Below are 14,060 nucleotides of genomic sequence, written 5' to 3'. Positions count from 1 at the left end.
GTTATTGTAAAGTGTTACCGAACTCCTTTATAAACTTTAGAGGATCCTGCAGGTTTCTCAGAGGAAACTTAATAAACTGTAGAGGATCTAGCAGGTTTCCCTGAGGAACTCCTTTATAAACTTTATAGGATCCTACAGGTTTCCCTGAGGAACTCCTTTTTAAACTTGAATGAAACCTGACCTGTTTTCTCTTCAGAGTTGGATATCAGACTGGGGGTCAGTGAGACACAGCTGGAATTCCTGCACACACAGAACTCAGGTAAAAACCTTCAACATTTATCTTCATACTGAAACTGTAGAGGATCCATCAGGTTTCCCTGAGGAACTCCTTAATAAACTTCAATGAACCCTGACCTCTTTCCTCTTCAGAGTTGGAGGTCAGACTGGGAATCAGTGGGAAAAAGCTGGAACACCTGCACACACAGAACTCAGGTAACTCTCTGAAGGTTTCAAACTAACTGCAGATTACTGAGTCTAAAATAATTAACTGATCAGTTTCCTATTTTTGTGTGCACTTTCAGTTTTGAGCTTCAGACTGAATGAAACTGAGGATCGCCTGCAGCAGCTTACAAACGGAAACTCAGGTAAAATGAAAGTGGTAGCAGTAAATAAAGTTGATAATATGAGATTCACACATTAATTATCTGTTTGCATGTTGTTTTTGACTGTGCTGCAGTCACTGAAAACCAGCTGATGACTCTCATCAAAGGTACACAGAGTTATCAGAAAAACATTGAATTTAACATTATTATTTTAAAATATGATTCAAGTTGTTATAATGTTTAATAAATAAAATAATTATATAAACAGCAAACAAACAAAAATGATCACGACTACCAGTGTTCCTGAGTGATTTTGTGTTTTCAGTTCAGTCTGTTGAGCTTTCCTCTCTGGAGTCCAGAGTGACTCACGGACACAACAACACTACAGGTAGACTCATGATTATGTTTTTAATCTGAGCAGGAGTTCAAATTCAGACTCAGTAAAGATATAAAATGTGATTGTTGATCAGTTCTAGAGGTCAGACTGAGATCCTCTGAGACACAGCTGGAACAGCTGCAGAATCACACTGCAGGTAACATCATCAAGTCCTCAATATTACTCTGAATTCAACTTTTATTAACTATTTCACTAAACATTACGTTTTTTTTTAAGATCTCGAGGTCAGACTGAGAGTCAGTGAGACACAGCTGGAACATCTGCACACACAGAACTCAGGTAAAAAACATTCAACATTTATCTTCATGCTGAAACTGTAGAGGATTCATCAGGTTTCCCCGAGGAACTCCTTTATAAACTGTAGAGGATCCATCATGGTTCCATGAGGAACTCCTTTATAAACTGTAGAGGATCCAGCAGGTTTCCCAGACAAACTCCTTCATAAACATGATTGATCCCTGATGGTTCAAACATATGAGGGTTCTTCACAGAACCTGAATAACAAAACAAAACAACAAAACTGACTTAAATAAGAAATACATTATTATAACTAATGACAATAAATGTGAATATTCTAACGCTTTTTATAGTCAAATTTTGGTTGTTTTGATTTTGTGTTTTCAGTTCAGTCTGTTGAGCTTTCCTCTCTGGAGTCCAGAGTGACTCACGGACACAACAACACTACAGGTAGACTCATGATTAAGTTTTTTAATCTGAGCAGGAGTTCAAATTCAGACTCAGTAAAGATATAAAATGTGATTGTTGATCAGTTCTAGAGGTCAGACTGAGTTCCTCTGAGACACAGCTGGAACAGCTGCAGAATCACACTGCAGGTAACATCATCAACTCCTCAATATTACTCTGAATTAATCTTTTATTAACTATTTCACTAAACATTACGTTTTTTTAAGATCTCGAGGTCAGACTGAGAGTCAGTGAGACACAGCTGGAACATCTGCACACACAGAACTCAGGTAAAAACCTTCAACATTTATCTTCATGCTGAAACTGTAGAGGATTCATCAGGTTTCCCTGAGGAACTCCTTTATAAACTGTAGAGGATCCATCATGGTTCCATGAGGAACTCCTTTATAAACTGTAGAGGATCCAGCAGGTTTCCCAGACAAACTCCTTCATAAACATGATTGACCACTGATGGTTCAAACATATGAGGGTTCTTCACAGAACCTGAATAACAAAACAAAACAACAAAACTGACTTAAATAAGAAATACATTATTATAACTAATGACAATAAATGTTAATATTCTAACGCTTTTTATTGTCAAATTTTGGTTGTTTTGATTTTGTGTTTTCAGTTCAGTCTGTTGAGCTTTCCTCTCTGGAGTCCAGAGTGACTCACGGACACAACAACACTACAGGTAGACTCATGATTAAGTTTTTTAATCTGAGCAGGAGTTCAAATTCAGACTCAGCAAAGATATAAAATGTGATTGTTGATCAGTTCTAGAGGTCAGACTGAGTTCCTCTGAGACACAGCTGGAACAGCTGCAGAATCACACTGCAGGTAACATCATCAACTCCTCAATATTACTCTGAATTCATCTTTTATTAACTATTTCACTAAACATTACGTTTTTTTTAAGATCTCGAGGTCAGACTGAGAGTCAGTGAGACACAGCTGGAACATCTGCACACACAGAACTCAGGTAAAAACCTTCAACATTTATCTTCATGCTGAAACTGTAGAGGATTCATCAGGTTTCCCTGAGGAACTCCTTTATAAACTGTAAAGGATCCAGCAGGTTTCCCAGACAAACTCCTTCATAAACATGATTGATCCCTGATGGTTCAAACATATGAGGGTTCTTCACAGAACCTGAATAACAAAACAAAAAAAACAAAAAAACAACAAAACTGACTTTAATAAGAAATACATTATTATAACTAATGACAATAAACGTTAATATTCTAATGCTTTTTATTGTCAAATTTTGGTGGTTTTGATTTTGTGTTTTCAGTTCAGTCTGTTGAGCTTTCCTCTCTGGAGTCCAGACTGACAGACAAACACAACAACACTACAGGTAGACTGTTTATTTTTTTATAATTATAATTATTATTTTAATTATGAATGGTAATCAGAAATGTACTGTTTCCTCTTCAGAGTTGGAGGTCAGACTGGGAATCAGTGAGAAACAGCTAGAACATCTGCACACACAGAACTCAGGTAACTCTCTGAAGGTTTCAAACTAACTGTTGATTAATTTCACTGCGTTTTTTTTTTTCTTTTATATAATTTTTATTAACGAATATACAAAGAAAAGAACAGTGGATTACTCATTAGGAGCCACAATATGAAAACAAAACACTAAAACACAATTCTAGACAACAAAGACTCAGAAACATATTTACAAATTTGACATAATGTACACACAAACAACATACAAAGAATATTATAAAGGACAACCACAACAACAAAAATGAAAACAACGATACACCAGTACAAAGCCACATGGCGAAAACAGACAAATAAACAAAAGAACGTAAAAAAAAAAACCAACAACATGCATTTAGCCCAAACAGAAATATAGAGAGACTGGTAATATACACAGATTCCAGGATAAAAAGAGAATCATATGAAACGTTAATTAAATTCAAAGTAACCCTTGGACCACAGCAATAGCTTTAGACCAATTGAGTATGGTTTCAGGTCTAGCATTATTAATCCTGGCTGTCGACCTCTCAAGAAGACAGACATCAAAAAACAATAAAGGCCAGGTTCTCTTGAAATTCGTGACAGGTTCAAACCAGTTCTTTATAATGGTTTTCTTGGCAGCCATAGAAGCTGCTAGTATTATTCTTTTCTGCTGAAATGAAACTAAAATGTTGGGATTAGATCCAATAAGATATAGAATAGGACATAAGGGAAAAACTTTATCTATAATAGTGTTAGTAATATCATTTATATATTTCCAAAGAGGTTTGACAACTGAACAGGACCAAAACATATGTAGCAAGTCTCCCTTCAAAGCTTCAGTGCATTTAGTGCAACAGTCACTGTCAGTTAATTTCATTTTAAATCTGCGCTCTGGAGTGAAATAAAATCTATGTGCAAATTTATAATGAATGATCTGGTGGGCTGAATTTTTAGATGAAGAGAAAATTGTGTTCCAAATGATAGACCACCTCCACTCTATCTTGTAGGATTTAAAGTAATTTTCCCAGCTTTTGATTATTGGAAGTGGTTTTAAATTATGTAAGGAGAGTTTCTTATATGTTGATGCGACCAGTTTGGTTCTGTTCGTAAGAATAGTTACCAAGGGGTGCTGAATTAAAGGAGCAGTCCAAGGAACACCATATGTTTTGAGTACAGTGCGAAGCCGAAGATAAAAAAACCAAGAAGTGCCTGGAAGTGAGTAACGATCCTTCAGATCTTGAAAGGAACAAAGTCCTTGATGGTTAAAAATGTTGCCTAACACGTGTATACCTTGTTTTGACCATTGTGAAAATTCCAAAGGTACAGACCCAGAGAGCAAGGCATTATTATGCCAGATAGGTGAAAGTTCATGAAATTTACATTCCATGGAAAAATGTTTTTCTATGCAACACCAGACAGATAATGTGTTTGAGATAATAGGACCCATAAAGCGTTCTACATTTTCTTGTTTGATAACAGAGAATGGTAAGTCTTGAATTCTGTTTGGGGCAGACAAAGCATTTTCTAACGTAGGCCATGATGCATCTGATGAGGTATCCATCCACGTGTTAATGGCTCTTAATTGGAAGGACCAGTAATAGTATTTAAAGTTAGGAAGGGAGAGGCCACCTAAAGATTTGGGACGGGAAAGAGTGGATAAGCTAATCCTGGGAGGTTTATCCCTCCATATAAATTTCCTACATAAAAAATTAAGTTCTTTGAAAAAATGAGTGTGGATTTTGACCAATTTATTTTATAACCAGAGAAGGAGCCAAACTTACTAAAGAGAGTAAAGACATTAGGGACCGAGCTGACAACGTCTGACAAGTACAATAAAATATCGTCCGCGTACAAAGAAATATGATGCTGTGTTCCTTTAATTGTAATAGGGAGAATGTCTTGACTTTCCCTGACTGCCTGGGCTAATGGTTCCAAAGCCAGGGCAAAAAGGCCCGGAGAAAGAGGGAAACCTTACCTGGTTCCTCTTGATAAAGTGAAGTTAGAGGAGCCAGGGTGACCCGCTTGAACACGCGCAGAAGGAGAGCAGTAAAGTGTACGAACCATCTTTATGAAGATGGGTCCGAAACCAAAACGATACAACACTGCCCACTAATAATTCCATTCTACGCGATCAAAGGCCTTCTCTGCATCTAAAGATAATACAGCCCATGGGGGGTCGTCAGTTGATGCCTCGATTATATGTAATAAATGGCGGATGTTGTCAGAAGCCAAATGGCTCTTAACAAACCCGGTCTGGTCTGGATGGATTAGAGATGTGATACATGAATCTAACCTCCTCGAAAGCACTTTAGCAAATAATTTGAGATCACAGTTAAGAAGCGATAAAGGGCGATAACTAGCGCACTCCATTGGGTCTTTATCCTTTTCTAAAGAAGAGAAATTAATGCTATTTTTTGATCTCTGTGAAAAGAGCCAACCAAGAAAAAATAGTTAATAGAGTCAAGGAGGATAGGACCTACTATATGCCAAAGCTCAGAAAGCAATTCAGGAGGAATTCCATCCAGACCAGGCGATTTGTTTTTTGGCATCACATCTAGAGCATCCTTGAGCTCTTTTAGAGTATTAGGAGCGTCTAGTTGACAAGCCTGCGTAGGCGAAAGAGACGGTAGGTTCAGAGAGTTAAGAAACTCTACCATATCATGGCTCTCATTAGATGTTTCAGAAGAGTACAAAGTAGAGTAAAAAGAAGTAAAAGCATAATTTATATCAGATGGATGGGTGCACAACCTACCATTTCCATCTCTAACACACTCTTTAGAGGCCAACTGTTCAGATTTCTTTAATTTTAAAGCCAGGAGCCTACTGGGTCTTTCAGCATATTCATAATGCCTTTGTCGAGTTCTCATATGAAGGTATTCAGCCTGTGCAGTGGTAAGTGACTTATATGCTAATTTAGCTGAAGATAGCAATGTCTGCCTGTGCTCGCTATAGTTAGATTTTTGTTGGGATTCAAAAAGGGCTATTGTCAAAGAGACAATTTTCTCAATTTTTTCACAACGACTTTTATTCAGGTACGAAGAAAAAGAGGTGCATGCTCCTCTTATGTGACACTTAATTACTTCCCATTGGTCATGAGGATTTACATCTGAATCAGAGTTAAGAGACAAGAAATCACTCACACTCTGAGTGATATATGCAAAAAAATTCTTATTAAACAATAGAGTTGTATTAAATCGCCATCTCTTAACTTTAGCCTGTCCTAGGACGTTATCCAGAGAGAGTATGATTGGGGAGTGATCAGAAAGTAACATGGGAAGTATGGATGCACAGGACGTGCACTTTAATAAAATCGGAGAAATAAAGAAGTAATCGATACGAGAGAATAAATGATGTCGTGATGAAAAAAAGGTATAATCCTTGGCAGTTGGATTTAATAAACGCCAGATATCAACTATGTTTAAATCTCTTAGAAAAGATGTTATATAGGCGGATGAGGCCCTTTTTGAAGCTGATACAGAACTGGAGGAGTCCACATCAGGATCAACTAACAAATTAAAGTCGTCTGCCAGGATCAGAGTAGCATCAGGAAGTGACAACAAAGTGGATTTGATGAATTAAAAAAAAATCAGGATTCAAGACATTAGGAGCATAGATTGAGGCCAGACAGATTTTAGTATTGTTAAGGGTCACTATTGCGTAACAAAATCTTCCTTCACTGTCATAACCAGAGGATTTTAAAGAAAATTATAATTTTCTTCTAGTCAATATTAGCACTCCCTTCGTCTTATTTAGGGCAGAGGAAGAAACTAACACTTTGTACGGTTTATTCTGGAATCGGATGACATCAACAGACTTCAAGTGAGTTTCTTGCATTAAGGCGATATCCACATTTTTCTGTTTTAAATATTGCAGGCACTTCAGTCTTTTTACTGGAGAGTTTAACCCTCGCACATTTAAAGTCAAAGATTAAGACCAGACATGATTCTCTTTAAGTGAGGAAGTTTGCCAGTGCAACACAATTTCTGAAGGGCATGTACACAAGTAAGACAAGACAATACATTGAACACTGAGTGAGGCTCCTAAAATAAAGTAAAATAACCTATAGGGTAGTGACCTAAGCACAGATAAGTAATCCACTGAAGAAAGATGCAACAAACAAAACAAAAGGCAACATGAAGTTGCAGTAAAGAGTAATCCAAAGTAGAAAATTAGAGAGATACACAGAAATTGGCAGAATAAAATAAGTGCACATAAGTAGCTGATTATTAGCTGGGGAGAACAAACAAAAAGAGACCGGTATGCCAGGGGACAGCCCTGAGTAACCCCTGTGAAGGCACCGGTAGATGAGAGCATACAAGAGCTTCTTTGGGGCTGCTGACACAGCAATGAGGAGCCATCTACAAACCAATATAAAACAAATAAGTTCTTTACAGTGTTTAATCTTAAATTTTATTTTATTTCATTTCATTTTTATTACTTTATTTGATTATTAATAGTTGTTGTTTTTTACTTTTAATTAACATGCAAAAAACCCAACAACAATCAAACAAACAGGGAAAATATATGGCCAGTAAAGTATTAAACTAACCAGATTTATCCTTTCCCCCTTTTCTTCCCTCCTTCTTTTTCCCTCCCCCTTTTTTCTTTTTTTAAATACCATCTTGCAATCATAAATCAAATGACCAAGCAAAATTATGTAAAGAAGCATCAGAAGGAACAGATCCCCCTTTTAATGGACCCATTAATACTTCATATGAAAAAAAAAAATATATATATATATATATATATTCATAAATCAAAAATAAAATGAACACTTGATTCAAACAGATTAAGCCAAGATGAACGTAGATAGGAGAAGGGATAAATGTACAATATAAGCGTTAGTCCCACTGTGACAGCGTGGGTGTAGAACCTGATAATGTAATAAATTCCCGTTAATGTAATAACCCCGTTAATGTTATAAAAATCTGCACTTGAGTCCATTGAAAATGTAATAAAACCTGATAATGTAATAACTTCCCGATAATGTAATAAAGTGCATTTCCCAATAATGTAATACACTTTTTACCAATAATGTAATAAAGTATTACATTAAGGGGAAGTTATTACATTATCAGGTTAGCCTTCATTTCGCAAGTCCTGATAATGTAATAATTCCCCAATATTGTAATAATTTAACAGCAGACCACCCATTACTTGAGTTCAAGTGGTGATACTGTGTAGGCAACTCTAGCTCAAGAGCTCTAGCGCCACCAACAGGTCAAAGTTGAATGTTTATTAACTTTTGACCCATTCATCCGTGTTTCACAAACGAGGTATCCATTACACACGAATGCATTCAACAGCTTCTTGAAGTCTAAAGGTGCTTGACCGTGACAACCAATCACACTTAATGGCTAAGTCGCCAAACAGGAAGTTAGCCTATTTCTCAGCAACCCTTTAACATATCTTAACCAAACTTGGTATATAGAGTCATGACGTCATCCTGGGAACACCTAAACAATTTGGTGATTGCAAACTTATTTTTCAATGTCTGGTGATATTGCCAGACCTCTCCAAATAGCTCCAAAACTATTTTGCTCATCAGAATTTGGCTGCCATTCTGATCTTTGAGCATCCTGGTGTTAAACTTTAACTCTTATTGACATTAAACCAGCTTAGAACCTAGGAAAAAAACCTGGTCTCAACCAGCCTTGGTGCCATCCACTATACATGCCCCTTCATCATTGCTTGCAGCTTTTATACGTTTTTGGAATGGATTATTTTGTATTTCAAACTATATGTAACTACTTGTGCCTAGTGCTTTCAGAACATTTTCACATAATCAACAGCAATATTAGGCTACAAAGCACTGCTCAAACAGTGCAGTAACACTTTACTTTTTACTAAGTACATAGGTTGGATACATTGTATTAGGGACCCTGTAAAATAAAGTGTTACCAACTGTGTTCTGAGCTTGTTAAATATCACTGGCAAATTGCAGTGGACTCCAAATGCAACAATTTTGTATTTGTTTATTTATTTAATTTCAACACACAACAAAAGTAACCTATATCCAGAAAAGCCAGTACTATATAGTGTTACCAACAGTGCTCTGAACTTTTTAAATATTACTGGCAAATGGCAGTGGACTCCAAATGCAACAATTTTTGTATTTGTTCAGTTAATTTCAACACACAACAAAAGTAACCTATCCAGAAAAGCAACCTCATTTTAGAGCCACCATTTTAGAACTTCTGTATGGTTGATGTCTTCATTATGGCTATTTTGAACATGGATTTGAACTTTCTTTCGGCATCCATATACTGAACTGGTGTATAATCCATAAACCAATAGCAAATCGACAATGTATTATCGTTATTGAATGTGAATATTATATGAAATAACTTCACTAACTAAAGCCTCATTTGCCCTCCATGTTTTAGTAGATAGACTAATTGAAGTAAATATAGAATATAAAATACATTTATAATAAAACAAGGGACTTTATACACTGGACAGCTATCGATGAGCCTTTGGTACCAGCATTATGGAGTAAGACCGCTGTCAAAAAGATGTGTCCATGTTATAAGCATTCGTATTTGTAATGATAAACATTTGTGTGTAAATAAAAAAGTTGTGCCCAAAATTCTGCTGTCACACACATGAGTCTGATAAATTATTAGGGTTAGGATTGTTTTTATGTGAGTATGAATCTAAAAGCTGTGAGTGCAAAGTCTTGTGAATACAACTCTAATTTCTACGACTACGAGTCTTCACTGTGAACACGAATTCAAGTTTGTGGGTACGAGTCGAAAAACTGTTGAAATGACGTCACAGGCAGGTCACAGGCAGGTCACAGGGGAAAGCAATCGAACCCCGAAAAATGCGCCGAAGGATGGCTGACAACATGGACACCGTCGGGGAAGCATCATCATCATCACAGGTAAAGTAAATAACACATCCAACATTTATTTATTTTTATTTAGTTGTTTATTTCATGAAATTGTACTGTTTTAAAAACTTTGGTCGGCCTCGTCCTCCAACTCTAATAAAAGCACAGGGACTCTCTTGGGAAACAGCTACGTGGATCTTACTTTGAAGGGATAAAAGACACTCCACAATTTCAGCTGGGATGTTTAAAGTACTGGAGGCAGCCGTCACAATGAATGTTTCTTGATTTACAATGTATTGTAAATAGTCCAAATTCAAGTGTGGTTGATTCAACACATCTGTAATCCTTGATTTCAGACGTTCCGATAACCGAGCAGCTACTGGTCCCTGTAAACAACAAGTTTGATGCATTAGGCTAAATGCCACTGTTAACATAGTAATTTACCAACATACAGTATCTATCTCTAGGACTCTAGAGATAGATACTGATCTCTCTATCTCTATCCCACATAGGCTGGACAGACATAAAAAATAATTTTGTATTTTTAGCAAAATAATGTATGCCAATCATTAGCATGCAAGTTAATACAACAAATATCAATTATTAAATTATTAATTAATATTACTAGTCTGGACCCATGCAAACCACACTTGTGTGTCTGATCTCAGATATACATGTATATAATAAATAAATTCTGGATTGATAGTAAACTGCTGTCAGGACTCTGACTAATTCTATTGTTTGGTTACACAAGCAGTAACTGACATGTGGTTAGCTTGTAAGCTAAAGCAGAATGTCTTAATGTCCATAAACTTCATATTATTCAAAACAGTACAATTTCATGAAATAAACAACTAAATAAAAATAAATAAATGTTGGATGTGTTATTTACTTTACCTGTGATGATGATGATGATGCTTCCCCGACGGTGTCCATGTTGTCAGCCATCCTTCGGCGCATTTTTCGGGGTTCGATTGCTTTCCCCTGTGACCTGCCTGTGACCTGCCTGTGACGTCATTTCAACAGTTTTTCGACTCGTACCCACAAACTTGAATTCGTGTTCACAGTGAAGACTCGTAGTCGTAGAAATTAGAGTTGTATTCACAAGACTTTGCACTCACAGCTTTTAGATTCATACTCACATAAAAACAATCCTAACCCTAATAATTTATCAGACTCATGTGTGTGACAGCAGAATTTTGGGTACAACTTTTTTATTTACACACAAATGTTTATCATTACAAATACGAATGCTTATAACATGGACACATCTTTTTGACAGCGGTCTTACTCCATACAGCATGTAGTTAGAAAAACTATTTAGGTAATGCAATACTTGTAATGTAATACTATATTTTTGATTATTCGTATTAGTAGTAATAATATATTACTGGAGATGATTAAAGACAATAATAGTAGTAATAATAATAACAACTAGAAACAACTAGAGTGGATGCAATATACTGGCTAAAATTTTGCAATGTTGCTGAGCTCACTGAACTAGCTGCTTAATTTGAAACATGTGTATCAAGGACATATAAGGAGAGACCTTTGACCTTCATCATCAAATCAATTAATCTTTAAGTCCCTACAAACACTCATACCAAATTTGAAGCACTTGCACCAATGCATTCTAGTGATATTGCACTCAAGATTATCATGGCTGTCAGAGGGCCAAATGGTTTTGAATTTGAAAAAATTGTTTGACACATTTGTTCAACTTCATGAATTTGTTCAAGTTTCATGAAGATTGGACAGAATATGTGGCCCCCTAGAGGTCAAAGGTCACCAGATGTTTTGGGTCATATGATGATGTCATGATGTCATTTGTACCAAGTTTGGTTAAGATATGCTAAAGGGTTACTGAGAAATGGGCTTACTTCCTGTTTGGCGGCCTCACCATCAAGTGTGATTGGCTGTCACAGCCAAGTGCCTTTGAATTTTAAGAAGATGTTAAATGCATTTGTGTGTCATGGTCGGAAGATCATCTGGGCCAAGTTTAGAGAAGGTTAGACAAAATTTGTGATAAGAGAGGCCTTTTAAAGGTTTTTGATCAAATCAAAGATGTCAGAAAATCCAATATGGCCGAAAAACCCCATTGAGGATGCATTGAGCTCGGATTGGCCCAAGGGTTCCAGTGATTCATCCTTTGAGAAAAACGGATGAACGGGTCAAAAGTTAATAAACATTCAACTTTGACCTGTTGGTGGCGCTAGAGCTCTTGAGCTAGAGTTGCCTACACAGTATCACCACTTGAACTCAAGTAATGGGTGGTCTGCTGTTAAATTATTACAATATTGGGGAATTATTACATTATCAGGACTTGCGAAATGAAGGCTAACCTGATAATGTAATAACTTCCCATTAATGTAATACTTTATTACATTATTGGTAAAAAGTGTATTAGATTATTGGGAAATGCACTTTATTACATTATTGGGAAATGCACTTTATTACATTATCAGGTTTTATTACATTTTCAATGGACTCAAGTGCAGATTTTTATTACATTAACGGGGTTATTACATTAACGGGAATTTATTACATTATCAGGTTCTACAGCAGGCCTGGCCCATGTCCGTAGTCGTCCGTGTGTGTGTGTGTGTGTGTGTGTGTGTGTGTGTGTGTGTGTGTCAATCTGTGAATGTTAGTTGTGAGACTAGCACCTGTGAGAGGAGAAAAATTAAAAATAAATAAATAAAATAAAGTTCACCTCACGTAGAAGGGATTCAAACTGCATGTTGTTCAGCTCATTCCAGTTCAGCCAGGAATTTCTCCACATCCTCCGGAGTTTCATACAGGTACTGCTTGCTGTTATGGGTTACCTTCAGCTTCGCTGGATAGATGAGAAAGTGCTGGATGCCTTTCTTACGCAAACTGGACATCACTTGGGCGAAAGCTTTCTTCAGCCTGGAGGTGAAAGGAGAGTAGTCGGCAAATAAGAGTAGCTTGTGATCCAGCTCTGTAGGCGTCCATGATTGCTTTCCTGTCAGAGTAGCGGAGAAGTTTGAAGATCAGTGTTGAAACTTTTGCTGTCCGACTTTGCAGCCGTATAGATCCGATGCGCTCTTTCAATCTGAATCTTCCAACGGGCTGAGAGACTGGGCAGCCATACAGGTAGCTGACACTGGAGAAATGCAATGGCATCACCCCCCTCCGCCCCTTAGTTTTCATGCACAACAAATCTGCTTGCATCACAGAAACTGTCGCGCTCGTGTTACTGACCTCCTTGCGGATGTTTTCCAGAGAATGCTTGATTTCGGGGATTGACTTGGAGATTCCGAGAACAATAGATAAGATCGAGAAGCCATCTGCGGCAGTTGAATCAGCTGTGCGCTGGAATTCATTTGTTTGGAGGACGCCGTCAAAAGCTGTTTTTTGCTTCTTATCCTCTTGGTAAGAGGTGGGCGATGGAGTTAAAGGCTCCATATTGTCGTTGTTTCTTTTGTTAGAGTTTGGCATTAATTTGTGTGCCAGATGACAAAGTGAGACACTGCAAAAAGCGTTGCAAAAGTTTGTAGCGGCGAGAGCTGCGCTCCTACACCACCATGCTGCTCAGTGACCCGGAAGCCTCTTTAGTTAGTTAAAAACCTAATTCTGATCAGTTTCCTTTTGTGTGAACTGTCAGTTTTAAGCCTCAGACTGAATGAAACTGAGGATCATCTGCAGCAGCTCACAAACACAAACTCAGGTAAAGAAACATACAGTAGTTTGTTTTATCCATAAAATATTTTCAACTTATATTTTAATATCAAATATTTAGTTTTCCTTCAGGATATAAAAGTTTGGCCCTAAATCTAAAAGCATATTGTTTGAATGTTTTCCTGCAGGTGAGCTGAAGGTGGCATTCTCAGCCGGTCTGACTGATTCAGGATCAGTCGGACCGTTTGACCAGGAGACGACTCTGATCTTCTCCAAAACCATCACCAACATTGGCCGCGCCTACAACCAGACAGCGGGTAAACATGAAGCTCAGAGTTTGAGTTATCAATGAAAAAACATCTTGTCTTTTTATCTGAACAGCATCAGAAATATATATTTTCCTCTAAAATTATATATTTCTAAATAATTTTTGTTTGGTTGTAGTTGCCTAAATCTTTTCCCTTTCAAAAACTAGTGAAAAAATGAT

At 37.0% G+C, this 14,060-nt stretch overlaps 1 protein-coding gene across 1 annotated transcript in view; it reads left to right on the top strand.

The window, feature by feature from the left end:
• LOC131988618 (chromosome partition protein Smc-like) overlaps positions 1 to 14,060 on the top strand; it is an 83,026-nt gene that overhangs the window by 66,693 nt on the left and 2,273 nt on the right. Inside the window, exons 14-30 of the mRNA XM_059353770.1 lie at positions 197 to 259; positions 370 to 432; positions 522 to 584; positions 677 to 709; positions 868 to 930; positions 1,013 to 1,075; positions 1,156 to 1,218; positions 1,564 to 1,626; positions 1,710 to 1,772; positions 1,851 to 1,913; positions 2,258 to 2,320; positions 2,404 to 2,466; positions 2,546 to 2,608; positions 2,921 to 2,983; positions 3,064 to 3,126; positions 13,560 to 13,622; positions 13,762 to 13,890. Coding sequence (XP_059209753.1) covers positions 197 to 259; positions 370 to 432; positions 522 to 584; positions 677 to 709; positions 868 to 930; positions 1,013 to 1,075; positions 1,156 to 1,218; positions 1,564 to 1,626; positions 1,710 to 1,772; positions 1,851 to 1,913; positions 2,258 to 2,320; positions 2,404 to 2,466; positions 2,546 to 2,608; positions 2,921 to 2,983; positions 3,064 to 3,126; positions 13,560 to 13,622; positions 13,762 to 13,890 — 1,107 coding nt within the window. The remainder of the gene's footprint in view (positions 1 to 196; positions 260 to 369; positions 433 to 521; positions 585 to 676; positions 710 to 867; positions 931 to 1,012; positions 1,076 to 1,155; positions 1,219 to 1,563; positions 1,627 to 1,709; positions 1,773 to 1,850; positions 1,914 to 2,257; positions 2,321 to 2,403; positions 2,467 to 2,545; positions 2,609 to 2,920; positions 2,984 to 3,063; positions 3,127 to 13,559; positions 13,623 to 13,761; positions 13,891 to 14,060) is intronic.

The sequence above is a fragment of the Centropristis striata genome, chromosome 16 (genome assembly GCF_030273125.1).
Source record: "Centropristis striata isolate RG_2023a ecotype Rhode Island chromosome 16, C.striata_1.0, whole genome shotgun sequence".
Classification (NCBI taxonomy): domain Eukaryota; kingdom Metazoa; phylum Chordata; class Actinopteri; order Perciformes; family Serranidae; genus Centropristis; species Centropristis striata.
Note: the sequence above shows the minus strand (reverse complement) of the source record. Positions and strands in the feature narration are given on the sequence as shown.